This window comes from Oncorhynchus mykiss, chromosome 25 (genome assembly GCF_057628025.1).
Source record: "Oncorhynchus mykiss isolate SJ-2025 chromosome 25, ASM5762802v1, whole genome shotgun sequence".
Classification (NCBI taxonomy): domain Eukaryota; kingdom Metazoa; phylum Chordata; class Actinopteri; order Salmoniformes; family Salmonidae; genus Oncorhynchus; species Oncorhynchus mykiss.
The window spans coordinates 76,232,501-76,259,180 of NC_143046.1; the positions used below are offsets into that span (position 1 = coordinate 76,232,501).

At 44.2% G+C, this 26,680-nt stretch overlaps 1 protein-coding gene across 1 annotated transcript in view; it reads left to right on the forward strand.

The window, feature by feature from the left end:
- The window catches only part of LOC110505775 (A-kinase anchor protein 6), a 234,487-nt gene extending 209,628 nt beyond the window's left edge, over positions 1–24,859 (forward strand). Inside the window, exons 11-15 of the mRNA XM_090221110.1 lie at positions 677–892; positions 11,184–11,408; positions 14,049–17,489; positions 18,944–19,060; positions 23,727–24,859. Of these exons, the coding sequence (XP_090077236.1) occupies positions 677–892; positions 11,184–11,408; positions 14,049–17,489; positions 18,944–19,060; positions 23,727–23,774 (4,047 nt within the window). The 3' untranslated portion in view covers positions 23,775–24,859. The remainder of the gene's footprint in view (positions 1–676; positions 893–11,183; positions 11,409–14,048; positions 17,490–18,943; positions 19,061–23,726) is intronic.
- Positions 24,860–26,680: the final 1,821 nt, after the last annotated feature.

A 26,680-nucleotide genomic window follows, 5' to 3' on the forward strand; every position in this document is an offset into this window, starting at 1 on the left:
GGCCTCCTCTGCGTACAGAGTTCAATCCCACGAAGTGTGTGTGTGTGCTTGTGTGTGTGTGTGTCTCACACTTTGGCTCCAAAAGTAGCTGTACGCAGCGTGGTGCTGTTTACTCTTCTATAGAAGGAGGGAAAATTGCTCAGCGGAGTCCTATTTGGGAAATCATTGGGGGGTATATGTGCTTCTGATTGTTTGTTACTCAACAAACACTTAGATGTTTTCCTGTAAATTGTGTTATTTCTTTCTGAGTGATTCTCTGAGCGGCAACGCTGAATATTCAGATGTACAACTGACTAGGTATTCCCCTTTCTCTGTCTATATGCAGTACGGCAAATACATTCACAATTAGCTGTCTTTAGAATGTACCAATACAAATGAGGGTTGTATCAGCAGTGTTTGAGACTTAATAGTAACAACATATTCACATTTATTTGGTTGTTGAAATGGGCGACTTGATGAGCTTTTTGCTAGAATGTCCACATTGCCAAGGGGGAAGGATGTATCAAGCAGAGAGCTATCAGATCCCAATAATGTTGTAGTATTTTTCCCACCTGCTGGCAGTATATTGATCATACAGTATATGTAAATCAACAGTATTCTGTCTCTAACATGATTGTCCTCTTGTTCCCTGGTCTCTAATCTTGCCTCCTTGATCCTCTCTTCTTGGTCTCCTCAGAAGATCCTGGGAGAGTCGGTGGGGAGCACCAGTCGGTCCCAGGAGCCTCGCTCTGCCCTGTCCCCCCACACCAGCAGCCTGCTGGGCCAGCTGGAAAGCAGGATCAAGGATCTGAAGGTGTGGCTGAGAGACACCGAGCTCTACATCTTCAACTCTTGTCTGAGACAGGACACAGAGCAGGACCTGCAGGTTTCCACCCAGCTGCAGCACTTCAAGGTAGAGATTGGCCACTGCACGTACGCACACACAAACCCATATCCAGAGTAGATGAAAGCCCCCCGGGCATAACACTGTCATAACACTACTACTGAGCTGGTTCTAACTGTCACCTGCTCTGGGCTCTAGGGACAGCTAGAGAGACACTGACTACTGGGCAGAAAGACCGAATGGGAAATGATACAGATATCAGGTTATCAAATAAAAAAGTATGAAATACTATCAAATTTTTTTTTTTTTTTTTTTTTTTTTTTTTTTTTTTTTTTTACCTTTATTTAACCAGGCAAGTCAGTTAAGAACAAATTCTTATTTTCAATGACGGCCTGGGAACAAATATGTCTTTGAGTGTCTGGGTTTTACTTCAAGTACAGTAATACTGTATATGTAATTAAATTAATACTGGAGAAAAGAAAGCTGTTTTAAAGCTAGTAAATCTGTATGAAACTATTATTTGACTTTAAAAAGCTGGAGGAATGACACAGGATATTAATCAGACAAAGTCAAAACACAGCTAGTAGAGTTAATTGCCTTTATCCCGCTGACTGACTTTGACCGTTAGAAAGAAGGACCTTTAAATATATACAGAGGAGACGTTGAGAGAAATAACTCTTTATAAAAATAATACTTTTCTTTTGATAAGATGTGACTCTGCACAGAGGGTAAGAATTGGTTTCTTGGGAAAAAGCCAGGGGGAAATTATTATAAATATTGATAACTGCAATTCTAATGGACAGAAGATCCATGGCACTAAATAGAAAAAGCACATCAAATATTAAATAAATAAAAACTAGGTGCGTTTAATGATCATCTATCTGTTTTGTCAGTTCTGCTATAAATGGATTCAATATCCAGACTTGGCCCCATTACAGTTGGGCTGAACACAGCCTATCAGGAGACAGAACTTAGTCAGTCATTCAGTCAGGTATATACTGTTCAGTTCTGTAGTTCTTTAGACTAGACTACTCTAGACCCACTGGAAGGACCCCAGTCACATCCACTTTATACCCTTCTCCTTGAAAAGAGAGGGAAACCTGTCAGGATAATGAAGAGGACACAGCAGCTAATATCTTATGAATAACACCCATTCATCCGCACTAATGTGAGAAAGCAAACACATAACCTCAACGTGATTATAATACTATCAATAAGGGCATTTCTCATTAGTCAAACAGTCAATGTAATGGCGGCTATTCAGACTCGTCAGATATCAGATGTATGATGAAGAATGAAAGCGTTGGGCAGGTTTAGTCCGGCTAGTCAGCTGGGTTTCTGTCTGTATCACCTGTCTGCTCCCCATTAACGCCTGATGAGGAAGGTTTGACGTGAAGTTCTGTACTCAGACAGCCCCACTGTTAGCACTTGGTAAAGAACAGAAGTATCTTACTCCTTATCATGGAGAAAATATTGCTATTATATCTCGGTTGTCACATTTTATTAGCTGGATGCCAGCTAGCTGGCCACAGCCTAGCCGTTGTATCAGCTCAGAGCAGGGGCTGGGCTGTAGGGAGATGGTCAGTCAGAGAGGAGAGGTGGAGGGGGCAGATGAACCCAGACCAGGCGGGGAGATGAGAAGAGATTGGGCCTGACCCACCAGGAGAGGCCTGGGACCCATGTTGGCTTCTAGATAAAAAAAAACAAAGTAGAAACTGACATAAGAGCTGATATCTCTAAATCTATGCTGGCATCTCACTGCTCTCAGAGGTTGGAGGAGATAGGGGGAGGTCACTGCAGTCTGTCCAACAGAGAAAACCCCCACATTGAACAAGTCAGTAATCCATTTCTCTAGTAGAAAAAGACTAAAAATAGAAATGAGGTTCTGGTGAGATTGAATAAATGGGATGGTTTGATTCTTGCCGCGCGGGCCAAAGTTTGACCTCAATGAAAATGGGGCTTCTTACGGGGAGAGATTAAAATGAATTAGATATCTTTGGTTGAGATGGTAGGAGGAAGGAATTCAATGTGATCAAGTATGCGGGAGGAGATAATTGTGGAATAGAACATTCTACATCTTCCTCAGTGACATATTATCAATGTAATCCTTTTTAAAGCATTTTATGAGGGAGGATGTTTGGTTTGTGGGCAAAATACAAATTCCATAATGCCAGAGCTTGGCAGAATATTTCCTAACTGACAGGCAATATTTAACCTTCAAAAGGAAGAAGTAATACGGTTAAGAGACAGACAGTGGTGGGAGAAAGGTATTATAAAATGGAAGGTGTGAAGTATGCAGCAGTCTAAATTGAACTGCCCCCCCCCCCCCCCACACACACACACAGACACACACAGAGAGCAGTCCAGACACAATAGAGCAGTCCAGACACAATAGAGCCTCATTTTAAATGTAGCCCCCCCCACCCTCTAGGAAGTCTGGGATACCATATCTGAAAAACCTTTCAATTCAATTAAACAGGGGTTATAATAAAGGTACATTATGAAGACCTCTTCTACTGGTTTCTCATTAATGCTACTGTGTGTATACTAACAGTGAAAGGGAAGGCTGGATGTTGAGATGCTGTAATGGCTCGCTGGTGAATCTTGCTTGGTTTGCTTGCATTGAGACATCTTCCATTCACCTGGAGCATGATTACTCGTCTTCCTGCAACATCTTCAACCACACTAACAACAAGGGTATTTAGATAATATAGTGGCTATGCCATTACACTTATTGAATTGGGATTCCATGGTAGTATAAAATGGTGCTGGTTATCATTAGAAACCTCCAAACTTCACTTACATAATGAATGTTCCAATGATGTATTAGTGTAGCTTTTAGCCAACAATTTATGTCAGAACAGATAGGAATCAACAGGGGGGCATTTAGTTAGGATTTTTAAATGACGTTATACACCCCTCCCCCCTAACTATCAGTCTATTACCCAAGCTAATTCCCTGACAGACACCCAGGTGTCTTCCTAATGTTGTGTGAGTTGTTTGGGAGAGAGAAAGAGAAAGACAGAGAGCGAGAGAGACTGATAGAGAAAGAGAAAGACAGAGAGAGAGACGGATAGAGAGAGAGAGAGAAAAAGACAGAGAGACTGATAGAGAGAGAGAAAGAGAAAGACAGAGAGAGAGAGACTGATAGAGAGAGAGAAAGAGAAAGACAGAGAGAGAGACGGATAGATAGAGAGAAAGAGAAAGACAGAGAGAGAGACTGATAGAGAGAGAGAGAGAGAGAGAAAGAGAGAGAAGAGGAGGGATGAACGTTAGAAGTTGTAAGTGACAGAAACAAATGGAGCTGGAGGCACTGAGTCTGAGCTATGGGAATATGTGTGTGGGAACAAGAATTCATTACACTCATTTGCGATAACAAGTGCTTGTGATTTTAATTGACTTAATCAACAAATGGAATTAAACTGAGATTTGTAATTAATGGTAATTGATTGAATATCCACTGGGTCACTGTCAGAGTTAAATCCCCATTTCTGGTACTTTCTACTGGAGGGCTTCTAGTTCATCCTTGGCGTCTCCATCTTGTCCACTTTATTAAAAATGGACAGATTAACGAAATAAAGGAGATAAGGAGGAGTATTGATCTGTTACAGAACAAAAAAATACATCCTGCGACGTACACTCTGATCAAAACGACAAGAGAACACAATGTCTCCACTGGTCTGGCTGTAACATGTTGCTATTTTGAGGTCTCTTTCATTTTTAGAATGTCATATCATGGAGTAGTATTTCTCTGACACTTCAAGTGGATTGCATTTTGGGAAATGTAACCTAAATCTTACTGTACACCTGTTTTTACTGTATGGAAAGAGGATGAATCGAGACAGATACTTAGGTCTCTATTTCACTGTGCTGTTATTTGCCTGGGATTACTGTAATTACTGTACATGCTCTCCCACATTAAAACATGATATAGTATAATATGATATAAATACTATAGTATTCACTGTAATGTTTTTGCTGACTTTACTGTAGTATTCACTGTAGTATTTTTGCCGATTTAGTATACTGTAGTATTTACTGTAGTCTTTACAGTTAACTATAGTATCAATACAATAGCAAAAGAAAACTGTAGTATATACTATAGTAATGAATGTAGTGTTTTTGCGGACTGTAGTATACCGTAGTATTTATTGTAGTGTTTTTGCAGACGTTACTGTATTATTTACTATAGTGTTTTTGTTTTATTATCTTTAACATAGAAGAGGAGACTTTCTCCTTCAGGAAACCTACTGGAGAAATACTAAAAGAGCACGTTTTCTGTAACATGTAGGTAGGTAGGCCTGGGGTCTGAACGGATAGTTCAGAGCTTCTGCTCTTCTCTGTAGGGAACACAATATATGGTCTATAATTGGCATATAGGTTGTCATTTATGGGTGGCACAAATTGTGATATGGGGGAGGGGAATGGGTATATGCAAATATAATATTTTTTTACTTTAGTATATTTTGTAAATATTTTCTAAACTATATTTTCTTAAAACTGCCTTGTTGGTTAAGGGTTGTATTCGTGTTGTGTGTTGTATTCGGTGCATGTGACAAATACGATTTGATTTGATCAGGCCTTTGATAAAACACGGTGATAGAACACGTGATACGGTGATAGGATACGTGATACGGTGATAGAACACAGTGATACGGTGATAGAACACAGTGATACGGTGATAGAACACAGTGATACGGTGATAGAACACAGTGATACGGTGATAGAACACAGTGATACGGTGATAGGATACGTGATACGGTGATAGAACACAGTGATACGGTGATAGGATACGTGATACGGTGATAGAACACAGTGATACGGTGATAGAACACAGTGCTACGGTGATAGAACACAGTGATACGGTGATAGAACACAGTGATACGGTGATAGAACACAGTGATACGGTGATAGAACACGGTGATACGGTGATAGGATACGTGATACGGTGATGGAACACAGTGCTACGGTGATAGAACACAGTGATACGGTGATAGAACACGGTGATACGGTGATAGGATACGTGATACGGTGATAGAACACAGTGCTACGGTGATAGAACACAGTGATACGGTGATAGAACACGGTGATACGGTGATAGAACACAATGATACGGTGATAGAACACTGTGATACGGTGATAGGATACGTGATACGGTGATAGAACACAGTGATACGGTGATAGAACACGGTGATACGGTGATAGGATACGTGATACGGTGATAGAACACAGTGCTACGGTGATAGAACACGGTGATACGGTGATAGAACACGGTGATACGGTGATAGAACACGGTGATACGGTGATAGAACACTGAGGAGGACCTGATGAGCTCTAAATACTCATCTCTAATAGGCTGCATCCCAAATGGCACCTTATTCCCTATATACAATACACTACTTTTGACCAGGCCCTATTGGATAGTGCGCTATATAGGAAATAGGGTGCCATTTGGAACACATCTATAGTCTCCTCTAACAGCCTCTAGATTGAGTTGCCGGGACGACCCGCATTGCATATTACCAGAATCCTGAGATTCCTTTATTAAAAAGCACCTGATAAATGTAGATGGATGTAGATTTTTTAAGGGGTGCTAGAGCACACTCAGCACCCATACTTCCTGCAGCTATGTGGGCTGGACAATTCAGTTCAGTTGAGAGATGGCTCGGTTTTGTTGTCTTTTTTGTTGGGGGTTTCTGATATCAGGATAGGGACAATAGAGCATCTTGGAGAGACGCCAGGTTCTCAGCAGTGCTGACTGGTAGCCCTTCCCGACGCTCGGCCTGAAATGGACTCATTGTATGGTTCTCTCTCTGCATACAGCGGGAAAGCAGGCCACTCCACCAGTGCTCCATGTATTTGGAAAAGCTTTTTAGCAAATATTGGCAGACTATACCCCTAGCCTCTGTGTCAATAAGGCTAAGACTCAATGGGGAGGAGAAATCAGTTTATGAAACCCAGTAATGCAGAAAGAATGAGGCCGGAGGATTTGTGAGGAGGGAGTCTGAAAATGTAAAAAGCTCGATATTGCAATGCCCATTTAGCATGATGCTATTGGCCCTAGTTTTTAGCTCTTTAGTCTAACAATGCCCATTTATTTAGCATGATGCTATTGACCCTAGTTTTTAGCTCTTTAGTCTAACAATGCCCATTTATTTAGCATGATGCTATTGGTCCTAGTTATTAGCTCTTTAGTCTAACAATGTGGAGCAGTAGTAGCAGATATTGATATGAGTTGCCTTTACTTGGCTTGACATAGCCTACCTACAGGTACCACAGGAGGCTGCTGAGGGGTGGACAGCTCATAATAATGACTGGAATGGAGTAAATGAAATGGTATCAAACACATGGAAACCATGGAAACAACTTGTTTGATAGCATTCCATTTATACCGTTCCAGCCCATGCTCCCCAATTAAGGTGCCACCAGCCGCCTGTGATAGGTACATAAGAACCACCGAGAGAGAAAGCAGCTTTAGGAGCTAGTACTTTTATCCATTGCAATGACCCTGTATTGTGGCTGAGGGTGTATGTTCTAATCTGAATCTATCTGAGTGCATCTCAGTGTACCTACAATATGACTTTGTCCCAAATGGCACAATATTCTTTATATACAATAGTGCACTAATTTCGACTAGGGTCTATAGAGCTCTGGTCAAAAATAGGAATATATAGGAATACGGGTGCAAATTTGGGATGCAGCCTACCCTATATATACAAAAGTATGTGGACACCCCTTCAAATGAGAGGATTTGGCTATTTCAGCCACACCCGTTAATGACAGGTGTATAAAATGGAGCACACAGCCATGCAATCTCCATAGACAAACATTGGCAGTAAAATGGCCTTACTGAAGAGCTCAGTGACTTTCAACATGGCAGTTCATCAGATTTCTGCCCTGTTAGAACTGCCCCGGTCAACTGTAAGTGTTGGTATTGTGACGTGGAAACGGCTAGGAGCAACAACGGCTCAGCCGCGAGTTGGTAAGCCACACAAGCTCACAGAACGGGACCGCTGAGTGCTGAAGTGCGTAGCGCATAAAAATCGCCTGTCCTCGGTTTCAACATTCACTACCGAGTTCTAAACTGCCTTTTGAAGCAGTGTCAGCACAATAACTGTTCGTCGGGAGCTTCATGAAATGGGTTTTGATGGCCAAAAAGCCACACACAGGCCTAAGATCACCATGCGCAATTCCAAGCGTTGCCTGAAGTGGTGTAAAGCTTGCCGCTATTGGACTCTGGAGCAGTGGAAACATTCTCTGGAGGGATGAATCAAGCTTTACCATCTGGCAGTCCAACAGACGAATGCTACCTGCCCGAATGCATAGTGCCAAGTTTGGTGGTGGAGGAATAATAGTCTGGGGCTGTTTTTCATGGTTGGGGTTAGGCCCCTTAGTTCCAGTGAAGGGAAATCTTAGCGCTACCGCATACAATGACATTGTGCTTCCAACTTTGTGTCAACAGTTTGGGGAAGGCCCTTTCCTGTTTCAGCATGACAATGCCCCCGTGCACAAAGCAAAGTCCATACAGAAATGGTTTGTTGAGGTCGGTGTGAAAGAACTTGACTGGCCTGCACAGATCCCTGACCTCAACCCCCTCGAATACCTTTGGGATGAATTTGAACGCCGACTGCGAGCCTGGCCTAATCGCCCAACACCAGTGCCTGACCTAATTAATGCTCTTGTGGCTGAGTCCCCGCAGCAATGTTCCAACATCGAGAGGAAAGCCTTCCCAGAAGAGTGAAGGCTGTTATTGCAGCAGGGGTACCAACTCCATATTAATGCCCATGATTTTGGAATGAGATGTTCGACGAACAGGTCATGTAGTGTATATGTATGTATTGTTCAGTCATCTGTCTGTTGTCGAGGGGCCACTGACTCTCTAAACCTAAAACTATGGCACATTGTACAGGATAACTTTATCACTGACAACAACCATCGCCCTTTGTCTCAGAACAGTCATTGCATTTTGCAATCACATTACCTGTTTAAAAAGCCCAGGGAGGGCTGTAAATATATGCTAAAACAGGGTGGAAACTGCTGAGAAAAAATACAATTTAAATGTAATAGTGTTTAATATTTATTGTAAAATGTAAAGTTAATGTAAGGGAATGCTTTGCAGAGCGAGCAGGATTTACATAAATTGTTCTCCCAATGATTATGTCCTTTTGCACACAGAGAGAAAGGAGCTCTGGTTCTCCAGTCGCTATCATTGCTGCATATTTAAAAAGGGGGGTCTTGGCCTGGGCCACACACACACACACACACACACACACACACACACACACACACACACACACACACACACACTGGTGTCTCCCTGTTTAAGAAAGTGTTAGTATGGGTTCTGGTTGTGGCAGTTCAGGTTCCATGATGACATCACACCACCACAAGCTGCAGCAGCTAGAGTATTAAAGTTAAGGCAGTCTACAGCGGAAGCTTTGCCCTTTTAATGTTGAATATTTTTTATCTTTATGACAGGCATAAAAAGGCTTAGGAGCCGGATTTATATGCTCCTGACACGGCATATTGTTGTGGAAACCTCATCAGGGGTGCAGGGGTAGTGAGGGTAGTCAGGGGCTAGTGAGGCTAGTCAGGGAAGTAGTGAGGGTAGTCAGGGGCTAGTGGGGGTAGTCAGGGGAATAGTGAGGGTAGGGGGGTAGTAAGGGTAGGGGGGTGGTAAGGGTAGTCGGGGGAGTAGTGATGGTAGTCAGGGGCTAGTGAGGGTAGTCAGGGGAGTAGTGAGGGTAGTCAGGGGAGTAGTGAGGGTAGGGGGTGGTAAGGGTAGTCGGGGGAGTAGTGAGGGTAGTCAGGGGCTAGTGAGGGTAGTCAGGGGAGTAGTGAGGGTAGGTGGTTAGTAAGGGTGGTCGGGGGGTAGTGAGGGTAGTCAGGGGAGTAGTGAGGGTAGTCAGGGGAGTAGTGAGGGTAGTCAGGGGCTAGTGAGGGTAGTCAGGGGCTAGTGAGGGTAGTCAGGGGAGTAGTGAGGGTAGTCAGGGGAGTAGTGAGGGTATTCAGGGGAGTAGTGAGGGTAGTCAGGGGCTAGTGAGGGTAGTCAGGGGCTAATGAGGGTAGTCAGGGGAGTAGTGAGGGTAGTCAGGGGAGTAGTGAGGGTAGTCAGGGGAGTAGTGAGGGTAGTCAGGGGAGTATTGAGGGTAGTCAGGGGAGTAGTGAGGGTAGTCCGGGGAGTAGTGAGGGTAGTCAGTGGAGTAGTGAGGGTAGTCAGGGGAGTAGTGAGGGTAGTCAGGGGCTAGTGAGGGTAGTCAGGGGCTAGTGAGGGCAGTCAGGGGAGTAGTGAGGGTAGTCAGGGGAGTAGTGAGGGTAGTCCGGGGAGTTGTGAGGGCAGTCAGGGGGGTAGTGAGGGCTGTCATGGGGGAGTGAGGGTAGTCAGGGAGGTTGTGAGGGTAGTCAAGGGGGTAGGTAGGGTAGTCATGGGGGTATTCAGGGGGGAGTGAGGGTAGTCAGGGAGGTTGTGAGGGTAGTCAGGGAGGTTGTGAGGGTAGTCAAGGGGGTAGTGAGGGTAGTCAGGGGGTATTCAGGGAGGGAGTGAGGGTAGTCAGGGGGGGAGTGAGCGTAGTCCCTGGTCGCCCGTGTGGCTGTGGAGAGAAACAGAGAGGCCAGGTTTGTGGCCCCCTCTTCCCTATTTACTGCACTAGTTTTGACCAGGGCCCATAGGGAATATTTGTGCCATTTGGGACGCAGTTTGGTTCTGGGTTGCATTAAGACACATCTAAACAGCAGCAGTAGAAGCAGTAGGGAAAAGAATAATAAAATGCACATGTTAAAATCACACATTTGGAGGATTTATAGAGAGAAAGAAATGATGATAATTTAGTATGGCTAAGTTCATTAGCAGGTTTTGGGCTGTGACTGCTTCTGCTAACGCTTTGAACCATACTGGTATTAATGAGTCCTCCACTCCCCACCTACACATGGTGCCAATTAGTATGGTTACAAAGGCTACTGTAACTGGTCCTCTTAAAACCTACTGTACACTAATGGGAAGTTTTGAGATTTCAGGTTTTTAAAAAATAATGTTTTTATGTAAAATGTAAGTTGACTCTCTCTGTCTTTCTTTTGCCTTTCCCCTCCTCTCTCCTCTCCCACCCCATCCTCTCTCCTCCTCCACTCCCTCCTCTCTCCTCTCCACCCCCTCCTCTCTCATCCTCCTCTCTCCTCCACCCCCTCCTCTCTCCTCCTCCACCCCCTCCTCTCTCCTCTCCACCCCCTCCTCTCTCCTCCTCCACCCCCTCCTCTCTCCTCCTCCACCTCCTCCTCTCTCCTCTCCACCCCCTCCTCTCTCCTCCTCCACCCCCTCCTCTCTCCTCCTCCACCCCCTCCTCTCTCCACCCCCTCCCTTCTCCAGTCTCTGTGTCTGGAGGTGTGTGGGAGGCGCAAGGGCGTGTCCTCGTTACTGAGGCTGTCCCAGCGGCTGCAGGAGGAGCAGGAGCAGCAGAGCGGTCCAGACTCAGAGCAACAGGCCCTACAGCTGCAGCTGCTGACTGTCAACCTGGAGCGGCGCTGGGAGGCCATCGTTATGCAGGTGCTGCAGTGGCAGACCCGCCTCCGGTGGGCCCTGGGGACAGATCAGGTGAGACCTCACACCCTGCTTTGCACCCCATATGGTTCAAATGCTATTAAGATACAGACCTGACACAATATGGGAAGAGGTTGGAATTTGCAATATACAGTGCATTCAGAAAGTATTCAGACCCCTTGACCTTTTCCACATTTTGCTACGTTCCAGTCTTATTCTAAACTGGATTAACCACCATGCTTCACCGTAGGTATGGTGCCAGGTTTCTTCCAGACGTGACACCTGGCATTCAGGCCAAATAATTCAATATTGGAGAATCTTGTTCCCCATGGTCTGAGAGTACTTTAGTTGCCTGTCTTGGAGTTCTACGGATAATTTCTTTGACCTCATAGCTTGGTTTTTGCTCTGACATGCACTGTCAACTGTGGGACCTTATATAGACAGGTGTGTGCCTTTCCAAATCATGTCCAATCAATTTAATTTTCCGCAAGTGGACTCCAATCAAGTTGTAGAAACATCTCAAGGATGATCAGTGGAAACAGGATGCTCCTGAGCTCAATTTCGAGTCTCATAGAAAAAGGCCTGAATACTTATGTAGATAAGATATTTCTGTTTGAACTATTTAATACATTTGCTAAGATTTTAAAAAAACTGTTTGTCACAATGAGCTATTGTGTGTAGATTGCTAAGGATTTTTATTTATTTAATCCATTTTAGAATAAGGCTGTAATGTAACAAAATGTGGAAAAAGTGAATGCGTCTGAATACTTTCTGAAGGCATTGTACGTAACATATACCTATGTATACCTATACAACCTAACATATACACTCAGACCAGGTGACTCAGCCTGGCCCCGCATGGCAGAGCTCATACAGGTCTGACTGCAATGACTCCTATTCCAGGGATGGTTGACCACTCCTCAAGAGACCTGGGTGTCTCCTGGTTTTCTCACTTAACTGCAGAATTGACCACGTAGGTACAGCTGGTCACGTGGATATACTCTGTACATTTATGTACTAGCAACTAGCCAGCTATACATTCTGTTTCAGTCATGAAGGCTCCGTTTATGCCGTGTAAAGAAGCTCCCCAACTCTAGAACGAGCTATTTATGAGTGGTATTATTCATCTAAAAGTGAGCTGTCCAGGGGTAAGTTATTTAGGCCAGCAACAGAGAAGGAAATGTTTTGCACTGTAACTAGAATGGATTAATAATAGTGAGGTATACTGCAGGGAAAGTGGCTGTAGTACACCGGGATATGTGAGCTATACGTCCCAAATGGCACCCTATTCCCCATAGGCCCTGGTAAAAAGTAGTGCACTATGTAGGGCAGTGTTCCCAAACTTGGTACTGGGAACCCCAAGGGGTGCACATTTAGTTTTTTTGCCCTAGCCCTATATAGGAAATGGGGGTTAAATTGGTACACAGGCAGTGTGATGTCTGGCAGCTTCAGACTATTCTGTACACAACCCCCCTTTTGATCATCAATGCGTAAAGGCTCAGCTCCAAAAATTGCAATAGAGACTTGTTTAAAAGGGGTTTATTACTGTAAAGTACCTCTGTTTCCTTCAGTGTGTTTGTGTAATGTGGAGAACAGGTGGAATCACCATTAAATCTGTAGTGAAAACCCCCACCACCAACACCACCACACATCCCTAATGTAGATCAGATGGACATATTCATCCATAGTTCATAGTCTCTCTCTCTCTCTCTCTCTCTCTGTCCTCTTGTCTGCATTCCTGGGGGGACTGCAACGTGCTACTGTGGAACCGGGTGCATGTGGGGAAGAGGAAAAAGGCAGGCCGGGTTTTGAAGTTTGTCTGGTTGTCCACTCTGTTATATCCATTCCAAGAAGACAAGTAGACTTTGCAGACTGAAGTACAGTTTTACCTGGGGGATATGTCCTGAATAGGGGGAACATATTCCCTTTGTTTAGAAATGAAACACTTTGCTCGATGATAAAAGGAGTGTGGTCACGACTGCACTGAGAAAAGGTTTCAATTTGGGTATTTTGAGAATCTTTTACCATTCCGTGTCCCGGCCCAGGAGGTGGATGGAGAACATGAAGTTTAAAAGCAATTATTCTGCTTTCTGGAAGTGGATTTCTGGGTTCTTGTCTTTGTTTTATTAGTTGGTTATTAGGTGAAGGTCTTGATAAGACTGGCTAGCTACTGCTCCTTTTGTTGTGACCATTTGGTTATATACTATAGGCCTATGTGCATAATTTAGTCCAGTGTTAGCTAGGTTAGCTAAGGTTTATTGATTCACAGATGAAGGTTTTTATCCTGCATTAGCAAACCCCAGCTTATAGTCATTCGGATTTCCCTTATCAGCAAGAAGAGAATAAACAGAAGTCTAATAGAAATTCCTTACAGAGGGTGTGCCATGTAGAAAGTGCTAGATTTACCACTTTATTAGATTAATAAGATAAAAATGGTTCATATAAATAGGCCCTCTCTCTTATATTAATGAGATGCCAAGCAATTTGTAGAATTGTGTCTTCCTTAGCAAAATGTCTGTGTCTAAGCACATTTTAAGACGATGCACTTTTTAGAGAATTGTGCTATTCAATGCTTTGCTGTCTCCCCAAAATTGAAAGTAGTAACCTAGTATAAAAAAAATATGGAACAGCTTTTTCTTTTTTTATTGATTTTGAACCGGTAAATTTGAGCTTCTCCCATTTATCTCTCTGAAGGTCCCGGGGAACATTGTAGAGGCTGGTCTCATGGACCTCCACGGCCCAGCCGAGGACTCCTGGGAGTGGGATGAAATGGACATGGCCATCGTGGAGTACATGGAGCCACAGGAATTTGATGACAAACAAAATGCTGAATGTGAATCAGGTCCTGGATCCCCTGGGGCTGGTTTAGACTATGACATGTCCGAGTCGAGCCCGCGTGTCACTCAGCGAGGGATGTCCTTGAACGAATCGTCTAGAATGACGCCTCTGTCTTCTCACCGTCCCAGTGTCTATCAGGTGTACAGCCTGCATAATGTGCAGCTTTACAGACAGCCTCACTACCCCTCCGTACACAAGACCTCTTCTCCAGTCAAAGCTGAGAGGAAGCAGCCTCTTCTGAAGAGCCTGAGCAAAGACTCCTCCTTCTCATCTGTGGAATCCCTACCAGACCTCCTAGGGGGTCTGTTTGGCGGGGGAAAGCAGGGGGGACGCGGTGGGGGGTCCGCACGCAGATCAGAGAGCGAGAGCAGGATAGTCAGTGAGGGCGAGACAGAGTCTACTGCCAACTCCGTGGTCTGTCTAGATGACCCATGGAGAGGAGGCAGCACCTACCTCAAACCCCCCCCAGGAGTCAACTCGCCTGGGGAAGACGACGACGAGGGGGACAGGTTGTGTGACGAGGACATTGACAGGATCCTAGAGCGGGCCAACAAGGTAGCGCTGTATGGGGACTGTGTGTCTGTGACAGCGCTGAAAGATCAAGACCAGAACCGATGCAAAGCAGAGAAGAAGAAGAGAGGCGGAGGAGGAGGAGAGGAGGGAGGTGGAGGAGGAGAGAACCGGAGGAGACACGGGAGAGAGTCCAACGTGGAGATTCTGATCAGCCCTGACTCCAAGGAGGAAGATGAGAGAAGAGTGACAGGGGTGAAGGGCCGTAGAGACAGAGAGATCCCCCATCTGTCCCAAGGATCCTCCCTGGAGTCCCTGTATGCAGCGGGGGAGCTATTTCCATCCGGCAAAGACACTCTGCAGCGCTCCACGTCTCTGGAGAGCTGGCTGGCTCCATGTAAGAGCTGGGAGGAGGCCGAGGGAGAAGGAGGCAGCCAGGGCAGCTTGAGGGAGCTGGGCCTGGGCACCACAGGGGAACTGAGCCGCAGGACTCTGGAGCTCCTCAAACGCCTGGAGAACATCCAGACCCCGCTACACGACCTAAAGATGACACGCAGCATCTCTGACATCACTCTGCAGAGCAGCAGCTCCCTGTGCCACCCTGGGGTGGGGTATGGATCTTGGGGGCCTGGGCACGCTGGGTGCCTCTCAGGGGGCCGAGGTGGTTCCCCCTCCTCTGTCAAAGAGAGCTCGGCTGCTTCTCTGACAGAGCTGAGCAGCACAGAGGACTCGTCGGTGGGCTCTGAGGACCTGGCCGTACTGAGGAACCGCTGCTACCTGCTGGACTCCAACGCCTCCTTCAGGAAGCACCACCACCGGGCCCAGCCAGGGGGTCACCACGGAGGCCATGGGGGTCACGACGAGGCAGACGCCAGCATCAGCATGGTGGTCAACGTGTCATGCACCTCTGCCTGCACAGATGATGAGGATGACAGTGACCTTCTGTCTAGCTCCACGCTGACATTGACTGAAGAGGAGCTGGGTATCAAGGGGGATGAGGAGGAGGACAGTGACCTTCTGTCTAGCTCCACGCTGACCCTGACTGAAGAGGAGCTGGGTATCAAGGAGGATGAGGAGGAGGACAGGTCAGTCGCCTCCGAGGAGGAGAACATGGAGGGCTCCTTAGGCCTAGGCATGGAGTACATGAAGAACGAGTTCCACAACTGGATCCACAATCCATCCTGCTCCCAGCAGCAGTCCCAGTCTGGCAGGGACAAGAACCAGGGGTATGACCCTCTAGGGGACGAGTTGCAGTGTGACACCCTATCCAAAGACCGCACCAACAGGCTGTCTGTAGGCAACGAGCACTGCTCCTTCCTAAACCGCTCATCGCTGAGGCTCCTGGAGTCCCACACCAACAGCAACGTGAAGAAAGAGTGTGTCGGAATGCTGCCTGACGTGGTGAACACCAACAGGAAGAACGCCACGCGGAGGTATATCAGCCAGTTTGTAGATGACATGGAGAACGGGAATGTGGAAAACTCCCACATCAAAGGGAAGGATGAGGATGATGAGTTGTTACGAGAGGAGGGGAGCCTTTTCACCAAGAAAGGGGAGTCCTTCAAAAACTGTTATGTGAACGAGTCAGTGGTGAATGGAGGGGACCAGCTGAGTGGCATGGGAATGGCCACTGCCACCAAGCCATCCTCGTGTGAGACGCTGTCCCAGCTCCAGGCCAAGGAGTCCTCTCTAGAGAGCCAGCTCAGAGGGGAAATCCCCTGCCAGAGCTCCAGCCACTCCTCCCCCTCTCTCTCCCCACTGGAGGACTGCGGTGGCTCCCACCACGCCCTGCAGAATCCACCCTGTTCTGGAAACAACAGTCAGGAGAATCTCTTATCTTCATTCCTCTGTGATGTCCACACCCAGCAGAGCATTGGAGATGCCAACCCCATCCCAGACCCCAACTCAGACCATCCCTGCTGCAGCCACCCCCACCCCCAGGCGCCCCCACGCCAGGACCAAAAGAGCCAGGAGAACGTGCACAACTTTGTGATGGAGATCATCAACATGGCCTCGGTGGCTCTGAAGAACAAGGAGAGCCAGGCGGAGGACAAAGAAAGACCCGGCCAGACTGGAGCCCAGATCAGGGACAAAGTCCTGGAGCACTCCCACCGGACCATCCACCTCCACAAGGGAGACTTCTACTCCTACCTGTCTATCTCCTCCCACGACTCTGACTGTGGAGAAGTTAGCACCTGTATAGACAGCAAGAGCACCACCCCCTTACTGTCGCCTACCCCAGACATCAGGGACGAGGAGATGCTGTTCGAGGCCTGTCCTGAGAAAGTGTACCTTGGACCTCCTCTCCGCTACAGCATGGCTGTCACCAAGAGGCAAAGGAGGCACAGTCCCAAATTAATTGACTACTACTCCTCATCTCCCTCTCCCTCTGCCCAAAGCCAGAGTCCAAGCCAAGCGCCTCTGCCCGCCTGCAATGAATACCAAGAAGAACATGGTATTTCTCCTGGAAGTATAGCTGGGAGACAGCTACAGTGCCATAATGAGGCTTCTTATCTTAATCCGTTACCATGTGAAACTCTGATAGACACTGTTGAATGTTTAGGAGATACTGAAATGCTTGAATCTAACATTTCCCCTGTAATGACTAAGATAAGAGTCTCTTGCTCCAGTACAAATCCTTTAAAAGAGGAAGGCAGCCTCTGTCCCCCAATAAGAAAGTGTGATTCGGATGAAAAAGGATCTACTTCACAGTGGATGAAACAGAAGAATGTCAGGAAAGGCTACAGCTCTCTTCAGGAAGTCAAGTCAACTCATAAACAGAAGCAGGTGAGTTAGACATTACACCCTTTATACACCCACCCACCTATCTCCACGTAATGGGACTGGTGCGCATTTCAGCCTATTATGTATTCATATCTGTGACTAAATATTGGGGAGATATTTTTATTCACTCCTTCATTCATCCCCTCCTCCCCCTCCTCCTCTTCTCCCCCTGAAGTGTCGATGGAAAAGGGATTTGCCTAGCATCCTCCGATTTAGAATGTTAAGGTCTACGGAACAGAATAATCATAATCAGTCAGATTACATTATGATTCATAAGCAAGAATTCCCGGCGAAGAACCATTATTTAATTTCATGACTGAATTACCATGTGTTTGTGTCCTTTTAAGAGGTTGCTCTATTTCATATGCTAAGTTGCCACTTCTCTGGCTGTTCTCTTCAGAAACCTGATGCCTGACCTTCTATCACACTGTTATCTGGCTGTGTCAATTGGTGAATAATTAAGTGATTACCTTGTAAACTGCCGTAATTATAAAAACATCCAACAAAGGAATCTTAAAGGTGGGGTAGTGTGAGCTGTGGAAGATGTAATGATTCTGTTACAGACAGGAAATGTAATTGATAGACAGATCTTTACAAACAGATTATTTTCAAAGCTGTTTTAAGAAAATTCTCAGCACCAATTTAAAGTGAAGAGGGAATTGTTTGCCATTAGCTACTTGTTGTTTTAAGTAATTTACCCTAACCCTATGTTATTTCCTCATATCCTGTAGCTATGCATTGTAACTAAAGAAATATCAGTTGATTAGAAAGGACTACAAAAAATATAAAACCACCAACAATTTGGTTTGTGGTTTGATATATTTTCTCTCTCTCACTCTCTCTTTCTCTCCCACCTCTCTATTTCTCCCTCTGTCTATCGCTCTCTCCTCCCCCCATCTCTCTCTCTTTCTCTCCCACCTCTCTATTTCTCCCTCTGTCTATCGCTCTCTCCTCCCCCCATCTCTCCCTCTTTCTCTCCCACCTCTCTATTTCTCCCTCTCTCTATCGCTCTCTCCTCCCCCCATCTCTCTCTCTTTCTCTCCCACCTCTCTATTTCTCCCTCTCTCTATCGCTCTCTTCTCCCCCCATCTCTCTCTCTTTCTCTCCCACCTCTCTATTTCTCCCTCTCTCTATCGCTCTCTCCTCCCCCCATCTCTCTCTCTTTCTCTCCCACCTCTCTATTTCTCCCTCTCTCTATCGCTCTCTCCTCCCCCCATCTCTCTCTCTTTCTCTCCCACCTCTCTATTTCTCCCTCTCTCTATCGCTCTCTCCTCCCCCCATCTCTCTCTCTTTCTCTCCCACCTCTCTATTTCTCCCTCTCTCTATCGCTCTCTCCTCCCCCCATCTCTCTCTCTTTCTCTCCCACCTCTCTATTTCTCCCTCTCTCTATCGCTCTCTCCTCCCCCCATCTCTCTCTCTCTCTCTCTCCCCCTCTCTATACTCTCTCCACTCCACAGTCTCCAAGGTCAGTCCAAGGTTGTGGGGAGGTCGGGGGCCTGCGCCCCTGGGGTAGTGGCCCTGTCTCTGACAACTCATCTGCTTCAAAGACTGGAACTGCCAGGCCCCAGGTCAGGGTACGTACAGTATGATGAGTACCGCCACACACACACACACGCATGGGCACACACACCCTCTCGGGCTGTGTACTTTACCTGGGAAAATGGCCAAAAGGGTTTCTCCTTCTCATCGTAGCATTCGATTGCAAACACATTTTCCGCCTCATTCCATACTGCCAGCAAGCACATTCAAAAGAAGTTTTGCCATTCATTTAAAAAAAGTACTCTCTTCTTTTCACCCCTGTCTGCAGAACATGTTCAATGATGAGACATACAGTTGAAGTCGGAAGATTACATACACTTAGGTTGAAGTCATTAAAACTCATTTTTCAACCACTCCACAAATGTCTTGTTAACAAACTATAGTTTTGGCAAGTTGGTTAGGACATCTACTTTGTGCATGACACAAGTAAGTTTTCCAACAATTGTTTACAGACAGATTATTTCACTTATAATTCACTGTATCACAATTCCAGTGGGTCAGAAGTTTACATACACTAAGTTGACTGTGCCTTTAAACAGCTTGGAAAGATTCCAGAAAATTATGTAATGGCTTTAGAAGCTTCTGATAGGCCAATTGACATAATTTGAGTCAATTGGAGGTGTACCTGTGGATGTATTTCTAGGCCTACCTTCAAACCCAGTACCTCTTTGCTTGACATCATGGGAAAATCAAAAGAACTGACCTCAGAATTTTTTTTGTAGACCTCCACAAATCTGGTTCATCCTTGGGAGGAATTTCCAAACACCTGAAGGTACCACGTTCATCTGTACAAACAATAGTACGCAAGTATAAACACCATGGGACCAGGCAGCCGTCATACCGCTCAGGAAGGAGACACGTTCTGTCTTCTAGAGATTAATGTACTTTCATGCAAAAAGTGCAAATCAATCCCAGAACAACAGCGAAGGACCTTGTGAAGATGCTGGAGGAAACAGGTACAAAGTATCTATATCCACAGTAATACGAGTCTTATATCGACATAACCTGAAAGGCCGCTCAGCAAGGAAGAAGCCACTGCTCCAAAACCGACATAAAAAAGCCAGACTATGGTTTGCAACTGCACATAGGGACAAAGATCGTACTTTTTGGTCCTCTGAAATGTCCTCTGGAGGGAAAAAGGGGGAGGCTTGCAAGACAAAGAACACCATTCCAACCGTGAAGCACGGGGATGGCAGCATCATGTTGTGGAGGGTGCTTTGCTGCAGGAGGGACTGGTGCACTTCACAAAATAGACGGCATCATGAGGTAGAAAAATTATGTGGATATATTGAAGCAACATCTCAAGACATCAGTCAGGAAGTTAAGGCTTGGTTGCAAATGGGTCTTCCAAATAGACAATGACCCCAAGCATACTTCCAAAGTTGTGGCTTAAGGACAGCAAAGTCAAGGTATTGGAGTGACCATCACAAAGCCCTGACCTCAATCCTATAGAAAATTTGTGGGCAGAACTGAAAAAGCGTGTGTGAGCAAGGAGGCCTACAAACCTGACTCGGTTACATCAGCTCTGTCAGGAGGAATGGGCCAAAATTCACCCAACATATTGTGGGAAGCTTGTGGAAGGCTACCCGAAACGTTTGACCCAAGTTAAACAATTTAAAGGCAACGCTACCAAATACTAATTGAGTGTATGTAAACTTATGACCCGCTGGGAATGTAATGAAAGAAATAAAAGCTGAAATAAATAATTCACTCTACTATTATTCTGACATTTCATATTCTTAAAATTAAGTGGTGATCCTAACTGACCAAAGACAGGGAATTTTTACTAGGGAAAAATGTCAGGAATTGTGAAAAACTGAGTTTAAATGTATTTGGCTAAGGTGTACGTAAACTTCTGACTTCAACTGTAACAGCGTATTTCTGGCATTCATGACTAAGTGCCTTAGTCTAGTAGTTAGACAATGTAATGATTCAAGTGCCTCAGTCTAGTAGTTAGACAATGTAATGATTCAAGTGCCTCAGTCTAGTAGTTAGACAATGTAATGATTCAAGTGCCTCAGTCTAGTAGTTAGACAATGTAATGATTCAAGTGCCTCAGTCTAGTAGTTAGACAATGTAATGATTCAAGTGCCTCAGTCTAGTAGTTAGACAATGTAATGATTCAAGTGCCTCAGTCTAGTAGTTAAACAATGTTATGATTCAAGTGCCTCAGTCTAGTAGTTAGACAATGTAATGATTCAAGTGCCTCAGTCTAGTAGTTAGACAATGTAATGATTCAAGTGCCTCAGTCTAGTAGTTAGACAATGTAATGATTCAAGTGCCTCAGTCTAGTAGTTAAACAATGTTATGATTCAAGTGCCTCAGTCTAGTAGTTAAACAATGTTATGATTCAAGTGCCTCAGTCTAGTAGTTAAACAATGTTATGATTCAAGTGCCTCAGTCTAGTAGTTAAACAATGTAATGATTCAAGTGCCTCAGTCTAGTAGTTAGACAATGTAATGATTCAAGTGCCTCAGTCTAGTAGTTAAACAATGTTATGATTCAAGTGCCTCAGTCTAGTAGTTAAACAATGTTATGATTCAAGTGCCTCAGTCTAGTAGTTAAACAATGTTATGATTCAAGTGCCTCAGTCTAGTAGTTAAACAATGTTATGATTCAAGTGCCTCAGTCTAGTAGTTAAACAATGTTATGATTCAAGTGCCTCAGTCTCGTAGTTAAACAATGTAATGATTCAAATTACAGGAACTCTACTCTCCACAAAGTTTTCCTTTACCAGCAAATTGGTTTGAAAACTATGTATTATCTTATAAGGGATATGTATCGTCTGGGGTTAGCCGTTGCATTATACCCTTTCCTTACTCTCTTTCATGCCTTCATCAGAAACTGCTGGAAGAATGAGAGCATTGGGTTGAGTAGTCAAACAATGTTATGATTCAAGTGCCTCAGTCATCCTTAAGAATAAGAATACATCAATGACTTCACAGTTCCATTCCAATCCCTGCTGAGAGTCCTTGAACAAAATCACATGTACTCACTGCTGTCAGCACAAAAATAATTATTATACAGTAAGCATTTAGCCTTACTACAATTATTGTAGTACAGTATGAATGTAGCCTTCCTAAAATACTTGTAATACTTTAAGGCATTTAGCCTTACTACAATTATTTGAATACTGTATGAATTTAGCCTTACTAAAATACTTGTAATAATTTAAGGCATTTAGCCTTACTACAATTATTTGTTATACAGTATGAATTTAGCCTTACTATAGTACTTGTAATACAGTAATAATTTAGCCTTACTAAAATATGTGTAATACTTGTAGGCATTTAGACTTACTACAATTATTGTAGTACAGTATGAATTTACCCTTACTAAAATACTTGTAGTAAAGTATGAATTTTGCCTTACTAAAATACTTGTAATAAAGTATGAATTTAGCCTTACTAAAAAACGTGTAATACAGTATGAATTTAGCCTTACTGAAATACTTGTAAACAGTATGAATTTAGCCTTACTAAAATACTTGTAATACAGTATGAATTTAGCCTTACTAAAATACGTGTAAACAGTATGAATTTAGCCTTACTAAAATACTTGTAATACAGTATGAATTTAGCCTTACTAAAATACTTGTAATACAGTATGAATTTAGCCTTACTAAAATACTTGTAATACAGTATGAATTTAGCCTTACTTAAAAACTTGTAAACAATATGAATTTAGCCTTACTAAAATACTTGTAATACAGTATGAATTTAGCCTTACTAAAATACTTGTAATACAGTATGAATTTAGCCTTACTAAAATACTTGTAATACAGTATGAATTTAGCCTTACTAAAATACTTGTAAACAGTATGAATTTAGCCTTACTAAAATACTTGTAATACAGTATGAATTTAGCCTTACTGAACTACAACTCACTCACCACAAAGGCAGAATGACCTTTTCTCAATAATATATAATTGTGTGCTACAAAAGGCCAATCACCTCAGAGGTGTATTTCTCCACTCCTCAGTATCAGCTACAATAGTATGAACCAACTGTTTCTGCAGGGAGAGTTGCATGCCATTAAAATACTGTAGGCTGTTTGTAAGAGGACTAGGCTGTGTATTTAGTTATTAGTTATGTGGGGATGTCATCCCCCATGGGCACCCCTGGGGCTAAACACTCTGCTGTCTCCCCTCTGTGAGTCCCTCCTGTCCCCCCTCTCCCCCACTATCTCCATACTGTCCAATGCCAGCCTCAGCGAACACAACTAGTACACCCAGTAGTCATGTACAGCTGTATCTGACCCACCCACTGCCATCTCGTCTGGCCCACCCGTTCAGCCCCGCTGCATGCCACACCACTATAAAAGCGGAACAGGTGTGATTAGTCCTATGGTGAATACAGACCATGAAGCACTGCTGAATGAATCAGTCAGTCTGTACCATGGTCTGTGGTTTAGAGATTAATGTAAATAGTGTTGTTGACTGTACTACAGAGGTATTGCGTCACAGCGTGGTTTGTTGAACATTGTACATTGAGGACAAATGTTTCAAATATTCACACTTCATATGTGTTTTGGGGAATATACAGTACTATGTACTATTGTAATATATCACTGGCAGTGTTTGTGTGAGCTGGTCATTACTAAATTAGAAAAAAAAGTGAAAATAGCTCCAGAACAGATATTGTGTAATGGTAACTTGACTGACATTTGTACTGTATGTATCTTTGTCTTCTTGTCTTACAGAGACTGTCTGGGAGTGTAGCCTCAGCCACCTCCAAGGCTCAGCTGTGAGAGAGGATGGTCCATGTCTGTGTGCAGTGTCCATCCTGGTGGCCTGTGGCATGGGCTCTCTCCCATGTTCCCCTGGTCAATGGCTCTCTCTAGCCTGCTACTCAAGCTTCCTCTTCTTCCTTCTGGCTACTGTAATGCTGACCCCTGACCTTTGACCTCTCAGTGACCCGCACCATCCTCTGCTCCTCCAATCCGTCCCAGACTGGAACTGAGCTACCACACTGCTCTGCCACCAACCATACAAACCCTCACCAAACACACACAGACACATACTTCTTCTGTCAGTTTGTATGGCATTTCTCACTATCTCACCAGTACTGTAGAACCAGCTGCAGATGTTATAAGCCCAGGTTTTCCTTGTTTGCTGCATCAGTAAGGTCAAATTTGAAGAGGACACATGGAGTGGGCGAGTACTTTGAGAGCTGCTGTTTGGTGATTAGTTCCATCCTGTCTGGACAGAACAGCACTGCTGAGAGTTCCAGAGCGTTCTGAGAGTTCCAGCTCCATGGCAACTTGTGTTAAGAAAGAGAAAGCCAGAGGGAAAAAGAGGGATTGTTTTGGCACTCAACTGATGAAGGAAATGGAAGTTGGACCTATGTCATAAAGAAAGCCAAATGCAAGTAGATCTATCTATGCAACACGTCCCAGGTTGGAAACAGCTGAACAGTGTTGTGTAGTAAGAGATTGATGATGACTGTTGACTTAAATTCAACATCTATCTACTATTTCCTTTTTAATTTTTTATTCCTAAGACATAAAGGCAGGGTACGACTACGGGGGAAGGTTTTACACTTTAAAAATGTGTGCCTTGCTGTTGTTATTTCTTATACCTTTTTTGTTGAAACACTGCTACCCCAGTTAGGTGTTCAAAAGATGTAGAGAAGGAAAACAACAGCAAGGTTGAAACAGGCATCCGCCTATATGTATACGTTGTCCAACCTTGACGTGTCATGATGGTGTACATGCTTTGTGTTTAGTGTAAAAGTGTTCTGTGATGTGGAATACTATCAGCGTTAAAGTGCTAGACTGCATGGTTAACAATACATATACAGACATGTTGAGAAATAAACTTCATCTATTGGAAACCATTTGATTACATGCATTTTCTGTATGCAATTCACCTGAAACAATGTACAAACATCCTTCATTGTTGATCATTTCTTTTCTCAACACTATAAATCAAAAATGCACAAGTGGAACATTAAATGGGAGATGCGTCTGGGAGGCCATGATTGGGGATCCGAGGAGTTAGTACTAGGAAAAACAGCTGATTTACCAGACTGATTGGGGATCCGAGGAGCTAGTACTAGGAAAAACAGCTGATTTACCAGACTGATTGGGGATCCGAGGAGTTAGTACTAGGAAAAACAGCTGATTTACCAGACTGATTGGGGATCCGAGGAGTTAGTACTGGGAAAAACAGCTGATTTACCAGACTGATTGGGGATCCGAGGAGTTAGTACTGGGAAAAACAGCTGATTTACCAGACTGATTGGGGATCCGAGGAGTTAGTACTGGGAAAAACAGCTGATTTACCAGACTGATTGGGGATCCGAGGAGTTAGTACTAGGAAAAACAGCTGATTTACCAGACTGATTGGGGATCCGAGGAGTTAGTACTAGGAAAAACAGCTGATTTACCAGACTGATTGGGGATCTGAGGAGTTAGTACTAGGAAAAACAGCTGATTTACAAGACTGATTGGGGATCTGAGGAGTTAGTACTAGGAAAAACAGCTGATTTACCAGACTGATTGGGGATCCGAGCAGTTAGTACTAGGAAAAACAGCTGATTTACAAGACTGATTGGGGATCCGAGGAGTTAGTACTGGGAAAAACAACTGATTTACCAGACTGATTGAGATTATATGAAAACATATGTTTAGGGAAGTCATTGAATGTTAACTACAAAATGCTACATAAAGTGTGTGTGTCAGCGTCCAAATGGCAACCTTATTCCCTAATGAGTGCACTATATAGGAATAGGGTACCATTTGGAACACACCCTCAACAGTATAGTCATTACTATAGTCATTACATTGAGTCTACGTTGAGTGTTGCCAGTCACACAGACACAGCCATTAGCATGAATAATGGGTTTTTCACAGGAGGTGCTGATGATTCTGACAATGATGGGATAAGAGAAATGATCCTCTGAGCCCATCAGCGAATCAGCTCTGGAGGTACGTCCTGTCCCCCACACACCCATGCTCGTTCTCACACACACACACACATACATATGGATGCATGTACCTACAGTCACACACACTTTTGCACACGCACACACTTTTGCTCACACACAGGCATGCACACACACACACTGCTCAACAGCCAATCAACCTTTCCGTGATTGCCTAGACTAGACTTGCCTTGATGACTCTTTACTGTAATTGCCCATTTGGTCTTATGGAAGATGCATGTTTGTTGATGATAAGTGTGTTCTTACATCAGAGCAAATCTGACAGAAAAAATAAAATGGTATCCATTGTTTATAAAAAGACTGTGAATATTACATAACACATCAAGTTGTGTAACATCAGCTTCCTCAGCCATCAGCAGCCATCAGCAGCCATATTACAGGCTGTATGTAGATCTAGCAGACTGCAGAATACAAGTACTGCATGTTATAGCACACTACTATCTAAGTATCTTTTTGATTCTTATTGTTGATGAAAGCTTCAGACTTGACTGATGTGATTATTAAATTAGAATGGAAATGCATTCCTACATTGTCCTCAAAGAAACATGACATGTTGAAGAAAAATATATTTATTATTTTGCCTTTTTGCAATTAACAAGCTCTTTTTGCTTGAAATGGAAATGACTTTAAAGGGAGTAAAGGTCATGTGTATCGAACCATGGTGGCTTTGCAATTACCACCAGTCAAAATGTTGTTTTCGTGTCCTTG